The sequence below is a fragment of the Phodopus roborovskii genome, unplaced genomic scaffold (genome assembly GCF_943737965.1).
Source record: "Phodopus roborovskii unplaced genomic scaffold, PHOROB, whole genome shotgun sequence".
NCBI classification, from domain to species: Eukaryota; Metazoa; Chordata; class Mammalia; order Rodentia; family Cricetidae; genus Phodopus; species Phodopus roborovskii.
In genome coordinates, this window is record NW_026126480.1 from 55,057,886 (window position 1) to 55,078,262 (window position 20,377).

The 20,377-nt window shown below is 48.9% G+C and overlaps 3 protein-coding genes across 4 annotated transcripts; 1 reads left to right on the forward strand and 2 right to left on the reverse strand.

Annotated features, from left to right (window-relative positions):
- Window positions 1-799: 799 nt before the first annotated feature.
- Window positions 800-2,111, forward strand: Znhit2 (zinc finger HIT-type containing 2). The gene has a single exon (XM_051193762.1). It carries the CDS (start codon window positions 865-867, stop codon window positions 2,062-2,064), a length of 1,200 nt encoding a protein of 399 aa, XP_051049719.1. The 5' UTR covers window positions 800-864; the 3' UTR covers window positions 2,065-2,111.
- Window positions 2,112-2,430: 319 nt separating this feature from the next.
- On the reverse strand, window positions 2,431-6,254 carry Tm7sf2 (transmembrane 7 superfamily member 2). Its single transcript, XM_051193760.1, has 10 exons — window positions 6,136-6,254; window positions 5,595-5,791; window positions 5,441-5,495; window positions 5,039-5,233; window positions 4,858-4,961; window positions 3,643-3,762; window positions 3,386-3,554; window positions 3,121-3,201; window positions 2,915-3,037; window positions 2,431-2,739 (listed from the first exon to the last, which is right to left on the reverse strand). Exons 1-10 carry the CDS (start codon window positions 6,185-6,187, stop codon window positions 2,579-2,581), a joined length of 1,257 nt encoding a protein of 418 aa, XP_051049717.1. The 5' UTR covers window positions 6,188-6,254; the 3' UTR covers window positions 2,431-2,578.
- A 206-nt stretch (window positions 6,255-6,460) lies between these two features.
- Vps51 (VPS51 subunit of GARP complex) lies at window positions 6,461-18,468 on the reverse strand. Of its 2 annotated transcripts, none has more exons than XM_051193733.1 (10): window positions 18,183-18,468; window positions 17,548-17,677; window positions 10,539-10,685; window positions 10,243-10,462; window positions 9,418-10,135; window positions 8,860-9,075; window positions 8,472-8,690; window positions 8,019-8,140; window positions 7,844-7,931; window positions 6,461-6,835 (listed from the first exon to the last, which is right to left on the reverse strand). In XM_051193733.1, the coding sequence occupies exons 1-10, from the start codon at window positions 18,396-18,398 to the stop codon at window positions 6,575-6,577; spliced, it is 2,337 nt and encodes a 778-aa protein (XP_051049690.1). In that variant the 5' UTR covers window positions 18,399-18,468; the 3' UTR covers window positions 6,461-6,574. The 2 variants fall into 2 exon arrangements, with proteins under 2 accessions (XP_051049690.1, XP_051049689.1); XM_051193732.1 differs by lacking the exon at window positions 18,183-18,468 and adding an exon at window positions 17,821-17,927.
- Window positions 18,469-20,377: the final 1,909 nt, after the last annotated feature.

Genomic DNA, 20,377 nt, shown 5'->3' on the forward strand with positions numbered 1-20,377 from the left:
GATGGAACTTGGGTTATTAGGATTTGGAGGCAAGGTCTCAAACTGAAGCAGAGGCTAGTTTTGGACTAAATAATTGTTCCTCCGCCTCCCAAATGTTATTAGGCTACCACACTTGGCTTGAGCAGTGCTCAAGGATCAAATCCAGGAACTCAGATCCCCAACTCAGGTTCTTTCTAGAGGAAAAGTACAAGACTGTAGGCTGTGAGCCATGCGTAGTGGTAGGTACATCACTTTAATCCCAGTTCTGTGTTGGAGAGGCAGGCAGATCTAGACAGGCTACTCTGGTCTACAGAGCTACTTCCAGGAAAGCCTCTGGCGGTGGTGGGGGTTTGGGTTGCCCCAGTTTGTTTTGTTGATATGGTATGTGTATATCTCCAGATTTGTTACCACCCCTGGTTTATGACTTCATTCTCATGGGGTTTTCATTATTAATTTTGGGGGTGTTTTCGAGACAGGGTCTTAATATTCTGGAACTCACTATGTAGACCTGGAAACCACCCTGCCTCTGCTGACCAGGTGCTGGGATTAAAGGCGTGTGTCACTATACCCTGCTAAGATCCTAGATATTTTTGTTGTTGGTTTTGCTTAAAAAGTAATTTATTTTTGCACAATTTGGTAAAGCCACAGTGAACAAGCTGGGATCAGCGACATTAATCTTTTCGAACTGAGCCACCGCGTTAGTACTTGGGCGTCTTCTGCGCATGCTCAAAGGGCTACTAGAAACGGAAGTTACCGAGAAACCTCGGGAAAGTGCTGAAAGTAGGCTACGTCGCCCCACGCACAAAGGCGGAAATAACCGAAGAAGGACCGGAAGTGGCGGAGTTGTGGCGGCTGTGTGGTGCCCGACACGCGGTGCCAGTTGCCATGGAGCCCGTAGGGCTCTGCGGCTTCTGCCCAGTAGGGGAAGCGCTGCCGGCGCGCTACACCTGCCCGCGCTGCAACGCGCCCTACTGCTCGCTGCGCTGCTACCGGGCTCATGGCTCCTGCGCCGAAGACTTCTACCGCGACCAGGTGCTACGAGAGCTACGTGGCCGGAGCGCCTCGCCCAGCCGTCTGGCGGGCGCACTACGACGGCTGCGCGAACAACGCGAGGCCGAGGATGAGCCCGAGGAAATAGGCCTCAGGCCCGGCCCGCGGCCCGGCGGCCTTTCTGGACTCTGGGAAAGCTTGTCACCGGATGAGAAGGCGGCGTTCGAGCGGCTGCTGAGCCGTGGCGAAGCTGGACGCCTTCTGCCCCCGTGGCGGCCCTGGTGGTGGGGCCGCGGGGTTGGACCGCGATTTCTGGAGGAGTTGGATCGTGCCCCGGACAGGGATCTTTCGGAGCCAGAACCCGCCCCAGAGAGAACCGCGCCCGAATCTGTGGATGATGCCGCCGCCGCGGTGCTCCCTGCTGAAGACTCAGCTGCAGCCGGGCGGCCCGCAGTGCCCTCCCGTATCCCAGCGCTGGCCAGCCTGAGCCGCAGCCCGGCCTCGCCACTCGTACGCTTCCAGCTGCCCAATGTGCTGTTCGCCTACGCTCACACTCTCGCCCTGTATCATGGAGGGGACGACGACGCTCTACTCTCTGATTTCTGTGCCACGCTGCTTGATGTTTCTGGAGCTCTGGGCGCCCAGCAAGTCTTTGACTCTACGGAGGAAGCCCTGCAGGCTGCAGCCCACGTGCTGGAAGCGGGTGAACACCCACCTGGGCCTCTGGGTACGCGGGGTGCTATGCAAGAGGTTGCTCGTATTCTGCTGGGTGAAGGTCCTGTCAACCAGAAAGGCTACACGCTGACAGCACTAGGGCACCTGGCCCAGACTCTGGGCCGAGCCCGGAAACAGGCTGTGATTAGCGAAGAGCGAAATCGCCTTTACCGGGCTCGGAAGAAGTGCCAGTTCCTCCTGGCCTGGACCAACGAAAATGAGGTTGCCCTCACACCACTGGCTCTAGACTGTGCCAGGCTCCACCGAGCCCATGCTGTCACAGCCGAGGAGATGGCAACCCTTACTGGGGAGCTGGAGCGGCTTTGGGGAGGCCCGGTGCCACCTGCTCCAAGGACTCTCATTGAGGAGCTCCCTGGCTGAGCTGGGTGTCTGGTCATTAATAAAGATGTCACTGGTCTGCCCAAAAATGGCAGTACCTTTCTTTTCTTTAAAGACACTGAGTAGCTGAGGATGACCTTGAACTTGTGAGCCTGCCTCCACCTTGACAGTGCTGGGATTACAGGTGCTGGTCATCTTGCTAATTTATGCAGTGTTGAAGGTCAAAGGCTTCTTGCATGCTAAGCAAGCACTCTATAACTGAGCTACACCCCCCCCCCCAGGCCTGAAGTGACCATTTCTGAGGGAAACCAATTGTTCCACGTTTGCAGCGTCCCTAGTCAGCTAGTCCTCCACCTTTATTCCACCCCCAAATCACTGACCCCACGGGAGAAGAAAAACAAGGCTGAAAACAGGGAAAAATATTTTCATATGGGAGCAATGGCTCCCTCTTCTTGCTTCAGACCCCTCTGAGGCTGGTCATCCCTGTCAAGTAGAATGGGGTGCAGGCCCTTCACCCCACATGTGTTCAGGCCTGAGCTGGTTAGATGGATCTGCTTCAGTAGACATAGGGTATGATTCGGTAAGGCACACGCTTGCAGTATTCCTGCCAGGCACGGCCGTACTTGCGGAGGCACTGTTGCTCATCTCGGGCCTCCCGGTGTACCAGCAGTGCAGTAAAGTAGAGGAGGTAGAAGTAGGGCAGCAGGTAGGACAGCCCTGTAGGGAAGGGGTTGAATGGTCAGATACCAGCACGCAGTGTATAAAGGCTTTCTCATCTAATGACACACAGGGTGACAGGGTTTATCATTAAAAGGCTCTGTGTCCATCTCTAATCACAGATTATTCTCTCTACCAAGCAAACCAGACAGCCTCCATTCCCAAATCTACTCACCACAGGGCAAGGACCAGGCCAGAGCCATGATGAGGTCTCCCAAGTAGTTGGGGTGACGAACCATACCCCACCACCCTGATACCAGCAGCTGCCGCCCTGTGGCAGTAGGGATGGTTTGAAGACCTGGAGAAAGGTATCTAATGAAACAGGGAGCCGCAAAGCCCTGCCCCTCATCTCACCCATAGTCTCCAGGAGACCTAGCTTACCAGCCACACTGGGGTCAGAAGGATTCTTCCGGAATGTGTTTTTCTGGGAGTTAGCCCCACGGAAGATGTAGTAACCAATAGCTGAGGGAAAGTATGATCAGGTAGTGAGATAAAGTCCAAGCCTTCTTCCTAGCACTGACCACAAGCCTGCCCAAATCCCAGGAGTCAGCTCCCAGCTTTAGAGGAGCATCAGAGCCTGGGACCTACCTGATGGATAGTGAATAAAGTATGAAAGAGGGAGGGAAATAAAGGCCCTCCTACTGACCCTTAATGAAGCAGATGAGCAAGGCCATGGGCAAGCCCAGAGGCTGTGGATGGTATAGCAGGAACTGGGCCTGTAAACTGTAGATGAAGGGTACCCAGGCTAGGTCTCCAAAGACCAGCATGAAGCCAAATCCATCATGTATTATGTCCATGGTGGTGAGGACAGACTCCTGCAGGGACAGGATCCAGAGACACTGGCTTAGTCCAGATGACATCCTCAGGATCCCTTGCCTGCCTCCCCTCCTAATCCAGCCTTACCTCATACCAGAGGGCATCACCCACATACAGCAACTGGAAGCCATTGACCAGCCACATGGCCAGGGAAGGGCTCCCCCGCAGCTCTGCCTCCTGTATCAGCAGGGCCAGGTTAATGAAAACCTGAGGGAATTGGGAGCATCAGAGTGGGAAAGTGCCAACCTCTCCCCTCTCTCAACTGTCCACATGTTGAGTGGATCCAGGTCGAAACTGCCCACACTTAAAACTCCTGCTTTTGAATCTGAGCTTTGCCACTTGGGCAGAGTATGTATCCTTGCTAAAGCTCACTTTCCCACTGCCATGTGGAAAATGGGGATAAGGGCCCTGTCTTGAGTTGCTCTTTAAATAATATAATGCTTGCAGAACTGAGGATTGTGAACCTGTACTGTGTACCATTGTTTTAGTAGCTTCAGTGCACTAGGTAACTTCAGCAATACTGACATGGTACTTTCATTAAGGGTACCTTCCCTTGATTGGCATGGAACTATGTACAACCAGGCTGGCCTGGAAGTCACAAAAGTCTGCCTGCCTCTGCCTCCTTTGTGCTTGGATTAAAAGTGTGTACCACCACACCCAGCCCTCACAGTAATTTTAGAAGAAAACTTCATCCTATCCTGTTTCTCCTGTGAGAAAATAACCTTAGAGTCTGGTATGTATGTGGGCAGGCCAATTCCCAGATCCGTGGAGAGACCAGGCCAGGTGGGGTTACCGTAACTGTAATCATAGTTACTTGAGTAGCTGAGGAAAGTGGAGGAGACCTTGATTTTGAGACTAACCTGGGCTACCCTAGTGAGACCTGTTTCCAAACCAAACCCAAACTCAGATTCATAGAGGATACACTCCTGCCTCTGTGTAAGATCTCCAAGTTGAAAGCAGGGCCTTGCCTGCATCTCTGCAACTCTTCACCACCATCTGTGTCTGTATGATCTTAACCTGAGAACCCCAGAATCTGTTATCACTGTTAATGCTCTGTATGTATGTATGCTGTATATATTTAATTTTGTAGAGCTTTGTGTGTGTGTGTGATAAGCCAAATGCTCTCTACCTAATTTTTTTTTTTTTTAGATTTGGTATTAAGACCTCTCTTGATCTTAATACTAAAGCAAAACCATAACTTCATGGCAAAACAACATTGGCAAATGATGCTATCCACCCAACAATGCTAACCCACCCTGTCCTCCTCCTGGCCCAAGACCAGCATAGTTAAACCCAGCATACCCAGCCGATGAGGCCAGGCCTCAGCTCACAGAAATATTTGAAGTCAAAGGAACCAAGGCGAGGGTTCAGCTCTCGTCCCAGAAAGAAATCATAAATGGGATTTCCTGGGGGAATAACAGAAAATGAAGGCAAAGGTAGGAATCTATCCGCCTCACCCCTACCTCACTGGGACCCTTCTCACCTGAGTTTCCTCCAGGTGCCAGGGCTGAGACAGGAGCTGCCAAAGCCTTCACATAGAGAAGGAGGCTGAAGATGAAGCTGGTGAGTGTGGTCGCAAAGGCCAAGGGCAGGAGCATTTCAGGGAGTGCCCCCAGGGGCAGCCCAGCTGACACCCCTAGCCCCACCAGCAGGGCTGTTAGCACCAGAGCCTGGAAGCCTGAACCACAACAGAGTTCTGGGATTGCATACATCCATAGCGCTCTCCCCCCACCCCTCTAGAACAGAGTAACAGCACAGCGAGATCCTATAGGGGAACGTGTCAACAGAGCTAGTCCACGGATCCACAGTCCTCCCACTAGACTTAGAACCCTCCCCAACCAGCGTTAACTCAGATTAAGGAACGGGGAGGAGAGGACCCAGGCACCATTAATAGGGTAGCGCAGGCGACTCTTGTCCTTTAGTTCCAGCCCTTCGGCCACCTACGGGTATAGGAAAGGTCTTATAAGAGTTGCTGAGGCCTTCTCCCAGGTCGAACCCTCCCTGTCCCTTCCACCCTGGTGCTAGAACAGAGTGCACACCTTGCGCGCAGGCAGCAGGTAGAGCGCCACCTGCAGGCCGAGCCAGATGAACAACAGCAGCAGAGCCTGTGGACTCCACAGCTCCTCCAGCCCAGGCAGGTAAGTGGGTGGGCCCAAGAGCCGCGCCGGGCCCGATCGGGCCACCAGGAGCAGATGGAACATGGTGGCAGGCAGCAGGACCAGGATCGCCGTGACGCCTGGGGAGAGGGCCACTGTGTCGCGTGACTGCTTTCCAGAGCTCCCCCAAGTCCACAGGCACCTTGGGTCACCTGCCTGCTTAGCAGGTACCCCGCGCCATACTCCTACCTTGATTTTCATCTTAGTTCTCCCAAAGACCATCCTCCTGCTCTTCCAACTGTCTCCCATTCCACAAACTCCCTGCTGTACAGCTGCCAGCACCGGTCCATCCTTTCCTGCAGACATTCTGCCACCTGCGCACCCCCATCTTTCTGCCTCCAGATTTCCCAAAAGAAGTCTAGCCTGTTCCCTATTGCCGTTAAGTAACATTGGTTCAGCCTCCACCCCCAACCTTCCCATTTACCCAATGGCCCCCCGAATTCCAGTGAGGCCTGGGAGGCCTCACGAGGAGTCATGATCTCTGCTTTTCCGGGAGGCGATGGTTCACAAAAGATCAAGGGGACATATCCTGTCCTATCCTGATGATCTCATTATGGTTCTGTCTATCGCTGAGGTGAAACAGCTGCTGCTCTTAACTAGCAATCTTTAAATGGACACGCCCCCTGCCCATCCTGGGCCCAGCACAGCAGCCAATCAGCGCTAGGAGGTGGGGCCGCGCTGTCGCCTCAGAAGCTTCGGCATTAAACCCCACCCCTGGCAGGTCCCACCCCTTCAGGCAAGAGGGAGGAGGAAGTCACACTGGTTTATTAGACGGGTCCAGACTCCCGCCAGCGGGGTGAAGACAGGGCACTGGGAGGACAGGATAGGACAATAGGGCTGCCCCGTGACGGCGTTGGTAGGGCCTAGCCGCGCTCGCAGATGACCTCGACAACACTGGGTTCCATGGGTACTGGGTCCGGGCAGCGCAGGGCAGCCGATGCTACCACTTCGTCTAGCAGCAGATGCACTAGCTCCTCATCAGCCACAAAGCGCCACAAGTAGAGCTGCAGGAAGTGGCAGTCCACCTGCACCTGTTGCAGCCCGAATCGCCCAAAGGTACGCAGTCGCACACACTCCAGGAGCGTCTTCAGGCTAATCTTAATGATGCCAGTCAACACTGACACCTGCAAGTGGGAACAAAGGGATGCAGCTCAGTGACTTCAGGCTTTGAGGGAGAAGCATACACCTAACTTCTGAGCAGAGGCCAGGGAAATACAAAGACAGAAATTTCCAGGGCCAAGGCAAGGAGGGAATAATCCAATGTTGCCACAAGGAGGGGCAAGGGCAGATAAGTCATAGTGATCAGATCAGAGATGGGGAAGCAGTCACCACCCACTACAGAGTAAAAATAGAGGAGAGCTCTCCCTGAGCATGGGCCACAGTGGGGCAGAGATCAATATGTGACTGGGAAACCCCGAAGACTCAGGACTATTATGGAGAAAAAGAGTGACAGCAGAAGACTTCAAGTCTGTTGTGGAGTATTACTTTAAGATATGCTACAGTCATTTATGCTGTGGATTATTTGTTTAATGATGCAAACATGAGTTACATTTGTTTGATTAAATAAAATCCTGGGGTCAGGAGGCTGAGTCAGCAACTAGCTGACAGGAAGTGGTAGGGAGGAACCATGTGGGTGGGAGCTGAGCAGAAGGATGTCCAGCTTTTGGGGGGGAGACAAGAGTGGGAAGAGAAGGCTATCTATTTGCTAACCTTCTGAGCCAGCAGCATTTCCCTTCAACCTATGAATCCTGACTTTTATAGAGGTATAGAAATCTAGAGAAAGTTCCCTTTAGCAGCTGTAATAGAGCCAATGCCTGAGGGAACAGAATTCTTGCTTGGCTTTGGCCTCACCAAACTGCTATTGGTAGCTGTGGAACTGCAATTGCCGATTAGGACAGCAGTTGTTTAAGGGGCAAATACTGAATTTAATTAAAAACAACAGAAGTCAGCATCAAGGCTGGAGCAACAAGGTGGTTTTCCTCTGGACGACCTACAAACCCTAGAGACAGAGACTAGATGGTTAGAGTGACAGTTAGGCTCAGATGGGGTCCTAGGGCTCTCTGGATTGTTATGGGAGCCAACCCTGGGAGCCTTCCCCCTGTGATCTAAGAAAGAAGGTACTTAGTTCAGACCTTGTTGAATTCCACAGGACTGAACACATCAATTCGTTCAGAGAACAGCTTCTGAATATTGCTCAAGAGGTTTGTGTCCATCGGAGCACTGGAAAGTGGAGGGAAGAAGTCAGAGCCCACTTTACACACCTTCCCTCTTTTGTCTATATCAGGGAGGTTTCCCTCCCAGACTGACCTGGGTGTGTAGCTAGGTGCATAGCGACCCTGCTGCCGAGAGCTGCTGTATACAGAGAAGGTCCTTTTGCTAGAGTCACTGCTCTGGGCTTTGCGGACACCCTCTTCATACAGGAGCCCCACCTGGTGGTGAAAAGAGGTGCTGCAAGGGGAGCATGGGGTACTAGCAGCAGAAAATTCCTACTAGTTGAAGAATCATAGGTATAGTCACCATTTACACAATCAGGGATGTGGAACAAAGGCAGGGCAAGAATTAGTCAGAAACCCAATTTTCATCCCATCCCTGTTCCGACTTTCTGGGTGACTCTGGGCCTCCACATTCCCATAGGTACGAAATGGAGGTTCTGGTGGCATAACACAGGTACAGCCAGACCCCTTTCGCTTGGTCCTTGGAGAGCTGTTATCCAAGGCCCCAGCATGCATCAGGGCTCCACCAGCTAGCCTAAAGCAGCACCTGTACATCAATAGCTGTAGTGTCCTCTACCACACGCTTCATGACAGCACGCACGTTCCGGGGCTCCAGGGTACTGAGCCAGTCCCGAGTCTCCACGCTCTTGCGTAGCATCTGTGATATGACTAGGCCCTGCACCTTCACATAGTGAGTCAGCAGTCGCCGTGCTGTCTCTCTGGCCTCTGCACACAATGTACTCACAGGTGTAACTGGAGACTGATCCTAAGCCAGGAAAGCAGAGGACAATGGTTGTAGCTACTAGGGACAGATCAGAGGCCACTGCCAGTTAGGAGGGAAAGAGGGAAGCTGGGATGGGTTGTGGCAACAACCGGATATCCAGCCTCCTGTGTTCCCCACATGAGCTCCCTTCCCCTTTCCTGAGTCACGTCACCTGCACCAGAAACTGTTCATCTGTGAGTGTGAGGATGTAGGAAATGGTGGCTGTCTCATAATCCAGGCAGAGGCGAGAGAGCAGCAGAAGCAGGGCAGGTGGAGTGGCACCTCCCTTTTCTCCAGGGCTGTCACAGAAGCTCTGAGCTGTCTGGCACATGGAGCGGATGAAACCCACGATGAGGCCCTCACGGACTCCCTGGCTGCAGAACTCACCCTGTGAAAGGAGGCCCAGATCTGAAAACAGTCCTCCGTCGTAGGCAGGAGAGGTTCAGCAAAGCCAGAGCATGGGGCTGTTCCTTGCCCTTTGCCCTAACCCTCCTCCAAAGAATAGTCTCATCCTGCTTCCCTGCCTTGCATATGGTGGGGCTGGCAGGAGTAAGGTTCCTGGTACCCTTCTATATTTAGCTCAGCTGCCTCCGAAGAACATAAATTCGTACCCAGGGTGCCAGGACTGTGTGGGGGCTGGTGACTTGTCCTCAGTTCCCCAAGTACTAGTAAAAGGGTGCTAGAGGGCCAGTCAGCAGAATGAATATGCAAAGACAAAAGACAGACATACCCGGAAGTAGGGCTTGTTGGAGAAGGACACCTCCTTGGCTGTAAAAAGATGCACAGAGGCCAGAGAGGCCTTGATGTGGCTCAGGATGGAGCTGGCCACATTGGCCAGCAACTCAGCCAGGCTGGGGCCCTCCTTCCCAGCCAGGCGAGGTGCTGCCAGGGCCTGGCGAACATCTGTCAGGCAGCTCAGGAAGGCAGCCCTCAGGCCCTGCAGATGGTGGCTCAGGCGCTCTCGGGCGACTCGCTCCACAATCTCCGTGGCCGACTCTGAAAGCCCAGCAGCGGCTAACAGGGCCCCAGGTGCTCGCAGGCGCCTGTGAAAGCGATCTAGTGCCCGGACCAGCAGTGAGTTGTCACTGCCGCCCTGCTCCTGTGCCAGCCGCCGCTCCACCAGTACAAAGTAGCGGCCGCCCAACTCATGCGCAAAGGCTGCCAGCTTCTCTGTACCAGTAGGGCCCTGCGCAGCAAACAGCTCCTGGTAGGCTGCTGCCACCTGGCAGAGGCCACCCACGAAGCCATTGCCACCCCGGTCGGTGAACTCTAACACATCGGGCGCTGGTGGGGAGGGCCCCAGCTCAGTCTCCAGGCTGCTTAGTTCTTCCTCCAGCCGGCCCCGAGCGTGTGCCAGGAACTCCTCGCACAGCTCCTCAGCCGGCTCGCCCAGGGCCAGCAGCAACTCTACACACTCAGCCTGTTCCGGGGCACCCGAGCAACCTTCCCTGTGGGGATGGAGATGCAGTAAAGACAGCTGGTGGGGTGCAGGGAAGACAAAATGTGGGGGCACTCGATGTGACTAGAGGACAAGAATCAGGCCCAGAAACCACACCTGAAGCGCTGCCGCAGCTGCTCAGCCAAGCGGGCTGTGATGACCTGGCAATCATCCTGGATGGCGCGGAAGGAAGGCAGGTGCTGGTACTGCTGCAGCACAGCCCTGGCGCGACCCTGGTAGCGCACAGCCTGCCCATAGGCACCCAGTTCCACACACTTGGTGAGGCGCGAAGGCAGTTCAAAAAGGAACTGCAGCTTCCGCAGCAGTGCATGCACCCCTAGGGGACAGGAAGGGCACGTGAGTTGCTGAGCTCTGGATGGCTGATTGCAGGGCCTGGCCAGTAAAGAGCCCACCTGCAAGCTTGGTGATGCGCTCATGTCGGTCCTGTAGCGTAGCACTGATGCGTGCACTGAAGTTGGTGATCACTGCCATGTTGGTAGCCAGCCGGTCCATCTCATCTTCCATCTTCCGGAAATCATTCTTCATCTTCCGAATGGTGTCTAGAAAAACAAGCGCCCAGAGGGAAATGGAAATGACCAAGGTGCAGCTCTCACTGATACCAGTGATTTGCCTGGAATGGCTTAGGTCTTGGCCATAGCATGTATGGTATGGGCAAGAGGGTTATTACGATCGTACAAAGGTAAGCTCTGCTTACCCCCGTCCCTGGTGCAAAGGCGAAAGAGTGAGATTCCTTAAAATTGGAGGAAAAGTTTAAAAACAATAAATGAAACGCATCCAGTCACTATCCTGACTGACTCCATTTCGTCCAAACTTGCTATTTCCCTTTTTGTTTTCATTTTGTTCTGGAAGGGAATTGGTCCCTGCTACCATCAGTACCCACCAGACCTGAACCTGCATATGCATACCTCTGGGTTCCAGGGCCCCTTAGCTGATAGAGGTTGCTGCATGTTCGTTCCTCTTGGCTCCCTAATTTTGTCCTTTCACATATAATCCTGGAGCTATTGACTAGGATTCCAAAAGTGGAGGACCAGCTGTCAGGAGGAGCAGAGCAGGGAGAAGGGCTGTCCTAAGACAACCTAGTCCTACAGGATCAGCCTAACAAAAGTTGTTGTAAAAGTTAAAGTCCTGGGCCAATCAGGACTACAGAGTAAGACACCATCTCAAAAACAAAACAAAACAAACAAACAAAAAAAAAAACAAACAAACAAAAAAAAACCCACAGCCAAGCTGTAGTGGCAGACCTCTTTAGTCCCAGCACTGTAGTTCAAGGCTAGCTTGGTCTACACAGCAATTTACAGGAAAGCCAGGGGTACAACAGAAAAACCCCTGTCTCAAAAGACAAGAGAGAGAAAGAAAGAAAACCAACACTGAGATCCCATCATTGCTGCTGACTTCACAGCCATAGAACCTTCAGATTGGAAATGGTTGCCCATGTCTAAACAAACACAAAGTGTCTACAGCGTTTAATAAGAAAGACTCCTTTGGCAAGGATGGATGTCTACCATGGGACCTCATACATGCGGGACAAGTCTTCTACCACTGAGCTTCAAACCAGCCATTGTTGTGTTGCTTTCTGGCCTGGCTGCTGACTATGGGGGTGTGTTCCCTTTGTGGCATCCATATTATAAGTATATTCCACAAGCCTGTGAATTTTTTGTTTTGTTTGTGAGACAGGGTCTCATTGTGTAGCCCTGACTGGCTTGGAAACTCATTAATTTTCAATAGAAATTACTATCAAAGAATTTTTTTTTCTTTTTTTGGTGGGCTGGGGCTGTAGCTCAGTAGTAAAGTGCTTGCCTAGCAAACATGAGGGTCTAAGTTCAATCCCCAAGACCACCAAAACAACAGTACAGCAAACAAACAAACAAGCAAAGCTTTGTATGTATACTTCAGCTGGGAGGTAGGCTGGTATACGGTCATGAAAGTATAGAAACTGAGAGGAGGTGAGATGTAAGGCATGGGAGTGGGCTGAAGAAGAGAGGATGATGGGACACATATAACCTAAAAGCAGAAAGGAAGACTATTTGAAGGGATAAAGAGGACCACTGGAAGGGTTTAGGGAAGATGGAGAAACCAGTGAGGGAGAGAATGAATAAGACCAAAGAATAAAGATGTACGAAAATGCCATAATGAAATGCATCTCTGTTAACCTATTAATTTTTTTTTAAAGAGACAGATTTCTTTGCCTGTAGTAGAGCTATGAAGACGTTTTTCTTGATATAATACTGAAGTCTTTCCAGGTTTGGCATGGATTGATACATAATTAGCCAAGTGTGGTGGCACAAGACTTTAATCCAGCACTCAAAGAGGCAGAGACAGACTGATCTCTGTGAGTTGGAGGAGTAAATTCCAACAGGGCCACATAGTAAGACTATTAAAAAAAAAAAAAAGATAAATGCATTATCACCTAATTGAATTCCATGCCCAGGCCAGAAGTTGGCAAATCCAATTAAAACACAGTATAATGTATAATAACACATATACATGACAAATGACGATACATAATGAAACCTATCATTTTGAGTGCTAAACTGAAAATCTGATTTAAAAAACCTAAACCAGGCTGGGCATTGGTGGTGCAAGCCTTTAGTCTCAGCACTCAGGAGGCAGAGGCAGGAGGATCTCTGTGAGTTTGAGGCCAGTTTGGTCTACAGAGTTTCAGGACAGGTTCCAAGCAATACAAAGAAACTCTGCCTCAAAAAAACCAATAAATAAATAAATAAATAAATAAATAAATAAATAAAAAGAAGGGGGGTGTGCTGGCTGGAGAGACAGCTCAAGGGTTAAGAGCACTCACTGGCTGCCCTTCCTGAGGTTCTGAGTTCAATTCCCAGCAACCACATGTTGGCTCTCGGCCATCCATAATGAGATCTGGAGCCCTCTTCTGGTGTGCAGATATATATGGAGGCAGAATGTTGTATACATAATAAATAAAATCTTTAAAAAAAAAATAAAAATAAAAAAAATGCAGAAATGCCCTTGGCCTTGGTGGCACATGCCTTAAAAAAAAAAGAAAAAAAGAAAAAAGAAAGAAAAACCCAACAAAAAAACCTAAGCTAGTTGCTTTTTTGTTTGTATGCTTTTTATTTCTTATCTGGAAAATAATTGGTACATCATAAAATTCAGTGCTTTGAATATATTTAGCATAGTCACAAGGTTTTACAGTCAATACCTGTGGTGGTTTGAATAGGTGTGGCCCACAACGCTTCCCTATGGGAAGTGGCACTATTAGGAGGTGTGGCCTTGTTGGAGGAGGTGTGTCACTGTGGAGATGGGCTTTGAGGTCTCATGTGCTCAACTATACCCAGTGTGACAGTTGCCTACTGATGCCTGCGGATCAAGAGGTAGAACTCTCAGCCCCTTCTCCTGCACCATGCCTGCCTTCACACCACCATGTTTCCTGTCATGACAATAATACTAAACCTCTGAAACTGTAAGCTAGCCCCAATTAAATGTTTTCCTTTATAAGAGTTGCCATGGTCCTGGTGACTCTTCACAGCATAAATCCCTAACTAAGACAATACCACTATTAAATGAATACTCCAAGAGCTACTAAAAAGTTTCTTGGCAGGTTCCTCACATCTTGCCATACCCTCTGGTAGGCATCAGTCAGCTTTCTATCTTCACAGAGTTACCTATTCTGGTTATTTAACATAAGAAAATCAATACAACACATGGCCTTTCTCATCTGACATTCTTTTTTTCTCTCTTGAAACAGCATCTCACTATGTAGCTCTGGCTAGCCCAGAACTCAGAGATCTGTCTGTCTTTGCCTGAGTGCTGGGATTAAAGGCATGTGCCACCATATGACTTCTTTAGTGTAACATATATTTGAGATTCATCTATATTATAACATAAATCAGTATGTCTCACCTTTTTATGGCTGAATAACACTGTTGTTGGGCTACATAATTTACTTATCCATTCACACATGCTTTTTTAAATTTGTGTGTATTCCACATATGAGCACATACATATGCATGTGTAGCAAATGGATGTATGCACATCTGTGTGCATACACATGGAAGCCTGAGGTTGATGATGAGTGTCCTCTTCAGTCACTTCCTATCGCACGTGCATGCACGTGCATGTGCAACACATATGTGTGCAGACAGCCACAGAGACCAGATGGGGAGACAGATCCCTGTAAGCTAGACATACTGGCATTTGTGAGCCTACTGGGATCTGAACTGCAGTCCATGAATAGAGCAATAAAGCATGCTTAACAACTGAGTCATCTCCTCACCTTCCCCAGAATTACTTTTAGAGGCAGGATTTCTCACTGACTGGGCCTTGTCCTTTCAGCTTACTGGTCATTAGCAAGCCCCAGGACCACACCCTGTTGCACCCCATAGTCTACAGTTACACATGTGCAATGCCACACTTTTTTGTTTTTGTTTTGTTTTGTTTTTATTTGGTTTTTCAAGACAGGGTTTGGAGCCTGTCCTGGAACTCACTCTGTAGACCATAGCTGGTCTCAAACTCACAAAGATCCGCCTGTCTCTGCCTCCCAAGTGCTGGGATTAAAGGTGTGTGCCACCATCACAATGATTGTTCTGTTTTTTGAGACAGGGTCTCACTATATATCCCTGGCTGGCCCAAAACTCACTATGTAGACGTGCTGTTCTCAAACTCAAAGATCTTCAGCCTCTGCCTCTGCCTCTTGAAGTGCTGAGGTTAAAGGTGTGTTTTTCATTTTTACACAGTTGCTGAGAATTTGAACTCAGGTCCTCAAGCTTGCATAGCAAGCATTTTACCCATTAAGCCATTCCCAGAACTCTCACTTTGTTCGTTTGTTTCTCTAGGCAGGGATTTGATATGTATGCTAGGCTAGCCTTGACTTTGCAGCAATTCCCTGCCTTAGCCTCCAAAGTGCAGGGATTATAGGCTCTGCTTGTGTGAATATACACACACACAATTTCTAGGAGTGGAATTGCTGATCTCATGATAATTCTATTTAGCTTTTTGAGGACAGGCCAAATATTTCTGCAGTGGGGGTACAATTGTGTATTTCCACTGCTATTTTATCAGGGTTCTGTATCCTCTACATTCCAACCAACATGTTATTTATGTAGTTATGGCAATGCTAGTGGGTGTGCAGATAAGTCACACCTCCTTAATCAATAATAAGGGTAAAACATCTTTACATGAGCTTATTTTTCATTTGCATGATTATTTATTGGGGGGCATTCTGTATGCATGTGAGTACCTATGTATTCCCCATTATTTATGTGGAGGTCAGAGGATAACCTAAGGGAGTTGGTTCTCTTGCTCTACCACATGAGTCCCAAGGACTGAACTCAGGTTATCAGGCATAGCAATAAAATATTTAACCAGCTGAGCCATCCCCACTGGGTGTCTGAAACAGCAAGAGTAGGGGGCCAAATACAGGCCTTTCTGCATGTTGGGCCAGCACATTTTGCTGTTGAGGTATACCCCCCAGCCCATATCCTGGTACACATCTACACACAGCCTATTGAGAGTTTTGGGGTTTTTTGGGGTCTCTTAAAGCCCAAACTGGCCTTAAACTTCCTGTCCTTACCTCTCCATTGTTGGAATTATGCATGTTCCATTGTGCCCACTTTGTTCAACTTACTTTCTTTTTTTACTTTCTATCCTTTAATACTAGATAATCTCAACTGACCTATCTTCAAGTTTTCTCATTCTTCTGGTTTCTTTCCCTTCCTTCCTTTCTCCTTTCTATTTTTTTCTTTTTCTTTTCTTTTTTGAGACAGGGTCTCTCTGTAACAAATAGCTCTGGCTGTCCTCACAGCCAGAGGTAGACCAGACTGGACTCACATTTACAGAGATCCTCCCATCTCTTCCTCCTGAGTGCTGGGATTAAAGATGTGTACCACCACACCCAACTCTTGTGCTATTTCAAGTCTACGGCTATGTAGCTTAGTCTGGCCTGGAACTCAAGACATCTTTCTTCCCTCAGCTTCTGGAGCTCTGGGATTATAGGCATAGGTGGCTGTAGCCAGTGCCAGCATATTTCTTGAGTAACTATAAAACTTTGTAATCTTACCAAGTCTAATCTTTACAAAAATTAAAAATATCAGCTCTCCTAACACTCACTGTATGATTTTTTTTTTTTTTTCCTTTCCTTAGAAAAAACATTCAGGGGCTGGAGAGATGACTCAGCACTGCCTGCTCTTCCAGAAGTCCTGAGTTCAATTCCCAGCAAACATATGGTGGTTCACAACCATCTGTAAAAACCATCTGTAATGAGATCTGGTGCCCTCTTCTAGCCTGCAGGTTACATGCAGGCAGATCACTGTATATATAAATCTTAAAAAAATAAAGGGGGGAGGGTTAAAAAAAACCTTGAAGAGTAAACAAATAAAAAACCTAAAGCCATCTCTGTTAAGCAACATATGCATGTCAAACACTATACATACATACATACATACATACATACATACATACATACATATTCCAATGTAATACTGGAAAAATTACTATGGAAAATTCCTTAGAACAGAAATCACTTTCTCTTTTCATCTTGAAGCTAGCATTAACAGACACGCATTACTCACTGAACCTGCTTGAAATCAGATAAAAGAAGAATGTGTTAATGTAGCTGCCACTGTGACACTGGGAGAGTAGTCCCTACAAGGGCACAACCCACAGATGTGAACATTCTCTATGGTCAGCCTCCTGGACGTCTGATTTAATGTTATTACAAATCTCAAGTATTTCTCCTGAAAGTAAGATAGAAAGTATCGTGATGGGACCTGAACTATCTACTGCTAGGGCTGGAGAGATTTTCAATGGTTGAGAGTGCCCATTATTCTTACAGAGGACCTGAGTTCAGTGCTGAGTGAGCACCCATATCAGTCCACTCACAAGTGATGATCACCCTAGCTCCCGGTGATCGGACACCTCTGGTCTCTGGCCTCCAAGGAAACCTGGCCTCACATGTAAATACCCACACACATACACATAGTTAAATATTCCCACTACTCACTCTTAGGGAGTGAGGACAGTGAAAGGAAGGGAGTGACAAGGCCACCCTCAAGGCAGACTGACCAGAAACAAAAGTTACTACTCATAATTCAAAAATGTTTAATTGCCTGTGAGATGGCTTAGCAGCAGGTAAATGTGCCCATCATCAAGCCTGATGACCTGAGTTCAATTCCTTAGTGCTTCCTAAATGCTTCAGATAAACTCATTTCATTTTATCCTTTCTCCCTCCCTCTGGTCATTAAAACAATCCTCCAGTAGTAACAGTCACATCCATAAGAGTCTGACCACTAAGACCAGGACAGACGTGACAGTGGATTAATGTTGGGACAAAATTATAATCTACGTCTCCTTCCTTTAACCCCTGTTTTTCTCAGCACATGGGGAGATAGAAGACTGTGAGGAGTGTGTCGGAATGTGTCCCAGTGGGATCACCTGTAGCTGAGATGAACTTGTTGTAGTTCTCATATACCAGGGTCTGCATGTCGCTGTCTAGAGCCCGGATCTGCCGCACCATGTCCGTCTCACTGTCCATCAGCTGGGCCAGAGGACACTCTCTGCGCAGCTAGAGAAGCAGGTAGTAGTATTCAGTATTAGTGCTCACTCATGTCCCCCTGCCTTGCCTTAGGTTAGTTGGTTTTCAGTGCAAGACAACCGTGATCCCACCCTTATCAGGAATTCCAGATATGGAACCTATAAGTGACATACTTCAGGGGTTACTAGATTAGACCTAATTTGGGATTTGTCAGCTTTTAAAGTCTTCAGGCTCAGCTTAAATTCAACCCAGGCCCAGCCTTGCGCCTGTCAAGATATGGCCACGCCCACTACCCCGGGCCTAGGGCCTATCAGAACGTCAGCATCGAGATCACGGACCCCTGGAGCACCTCAGTCAGTCCTAACTGGTCCAAGCTTACTTAGTCTCCAGATCTGCCCCTGTTGCCCGGTAAGGGCTATTCCTCTTACGAACTCTGGCTCCCCTCACCACATCAACAAAATCTGGGACACGATCTAGGGTCCAGTATATTGGGGGGTCTAGACCCGTCCTACTTGACACATACACACACACACACCTTGTCCAGATAAACTTCCGGGTCGAAGTGCGCCCCGTTGAGATCTGTCGGGTCTAGAGGGTCCGGCCCCGCTGAGTGCCCCGCCGCCTCCCCTTCAGAGAGGCCGTAGTAAAGCTTCAGCATCCCATGAGCCTTCCGCCGACGCTCCGGAGCGTCCGCCTCGGGTCCTTCTGGGGAGTCCCCCGGCCCGGGCCCGACGGCTGCCGCTGCCGCCATAGCTCCAACCGCAGCACAAGGGGGTGAGGCAGGGGAGGGGAAGGGAAGCACTTCCGGGAGCCATAAAGTTGTTGAAACCAGGCGGTCCTTTAGGTGAAACGTTCCTCTGCAGCTTTGGACACGTGAGACTGAAGTTCCGCCTTGCACTTCTGGAGTGCAGGCGTTTCGCTAAGCTTCTGGTTCCTGTGATTTTGTAATGCTGGAAGGTGGGCGAGTCGTGGAGTCGTGGTGTCCCTACATCCCTACAGGAAAGACTCATGGATTATGTGCCTAGATTGAATGAATGGGCATTAAAATTAGGGAATATACTTCACAGGAAGTCTGCAAGGATCAAGTGTTCATTCAGTAGCCTACACTATAGCTCTAGTGCAGGATTTCCTAAGGTCCTGTCTCCAAGTTTTTCTGCTCACGCTCAATATAATAACCTTTATTCTGTGGTGTTACAGAACAGAACCTATAAACCTGAAGTGGCTGGGGAAATGTGCTGAGTGAGAAGTTGGCATTGAGGACAATTCCTAAATTTCTGACTTAGACAAAGTCTCGGGCATTCATAGAGGCAAAACTCTCAAGAGAGGAGGGAATGAGGTCAGAATGGGATATCCTGAGTTAAATAGGAAAAAAAAAAAAAATGAGTCTTTACCAGTGATGTACTGTAAACGTTACCGAGAATGGTAGATAGGGCAGTGGGCTAATAGCAGTCCTGCAGGCCAAACACTGAATAGCATCTATTTTATCTGTAAACTACGATTTAAAAAATAGTAATAGCTGGGTGGTCCTTGCACACATCCTTAATTCCAGGCAGGTGGCTTTCTGAGTTTGAGGCCAGCCTGGCCTACAGATAAAGTTCCAGGCAGCCAGAGCTACACAGAGAAACTCTGTTTCAGAAAAAACAAACAAAATTCTAATGGTATTAAAATTTATGTGACATCTGTCGAACCTCGTTATTTATTGTCTTTAATTATGTGTGTGCAGGTGCTCGAGGAGGCCAGAAGAGGGCGTTGAATACCGTGAAGCTGTAGTCACAGATTTCAAGAGCTGCCCAACTGCAGCTGGGGACCAAACTGCAAGAACAATACATATTATCCATGGCTTTTTGTTTTTGTTTTTTGAGTTCCTGGCTGACCTGGAACTCACTATGTAGACCAGGCTGGCCTGGAATTCACAGAGATCTGTGATCTCTACCTCCCAAGTGCTGGAATTAAAGGTGAGTGCTGTCATACTTTCTGTCTCTGTCTCTCTCTTTTTTGGGGACAGGATTTCTGTGTGTGCCAGCTCTGGCTGTCTTGGAACTCACTCTGTAGATCAGGCTGGCCTCAAACTCACAAGATCCCCCTGACTGCCTCCCAAGTGCTGGAACTAAAAGTAAGTGTCACCACTGCCTGGCCTCGGAACCCATTTCTTGACCTATTATTTATGGCTGATTTTGTCACAGAGTAAGTGGCCCATAAAACCTAAAGCATTTATTTATTCACTTGGTCTTGAACCAAAAGTTTCTTGATTTCTATTCACTGGGCTATTCAGACACTGTACATATTAAGATTTCAGCCTATGAGCCTGTAATTTAAGACACTGAATATGAGCTAGAGAAATGGCTTAGCAATTAAAAACACTTGCTGCTCTTCCTAATGACCCATGTCCCCAGGCTCACTACTGTCTGTAATTCCAGTTCCGGAAGATCCAATGTCCTCTTTTGGCCTCCATTGGGAGCCAGGAACACATGTGTATTGCAGGCAAAATACTCATACATACAGAAAAAAAAATTTAAAAAATCATAAAATGAAGAAAAGAAAACCAAGCATGGCAGTGTATGCCTGAGCGTCCCAGTGTTCAGGGGCAAAGATGCAGGAGAGGGTTAAGATCACCCATACAGTAAGTTTGAGGCCAACCTAGGGTACATGAAAACTGTCTCAAAAACTAAATAACAAAAAGTGGGGCTGCAGAGATGGCTCAGAGGTGAGGAGCACTGGCTGCTCTTCCAG

Coding starts and splice junctions, on each gene's coding strand:
- Znhit2 (XM_051193762.1), top strand. CDS start 865: ATGGAGCCCGTAGGGCTCTGCGGCTTCTGCCCAGTAGGGGAAGCGCTG.
- Tm7sf2 (XM_051193760.1), bottom strand. CDS start 6,187: ATGACTCCTCGTGAGGCCTCCCAGGCCTCACTGGAATTCGGGGGGCCA. Junction 5,792..6,135: donor GGAATTCGGGGGGCCATTGG/GTAAATGGGAAG, acceptor CCCTCTCCCCAG/GCGTCACGGCGATCCTGGTC. Junction 4,962..5,038: donor GGCACCTGGAGGAAACTCAG/GTGAGAAGGGTC, acceptor TTATTCCCCCAG/GAAATCCCATTTATGATTTC.
- Vps51 (XM_051193733.1), bottom strand. CDS start 18,398: ATGGCGGCAGCGGCAGCCGTCGGGCCCGGGCCGGGGGACTCCCCAGAA. Junction 10,686..17,547: donor CAAGTTCATCTCAGCTACAG/GTGATCCCACTG, acceptor TTGTTTTTCTAG/ACACCATTCGGAAGATGAAG. Junction 6,836..7,843: donor GTCCTGTGGAATTCAACAAG/GTCTGAACTAAG, acceptor TCCCACTTGCAG/GTGTCAGTGTTGACTGGCAT.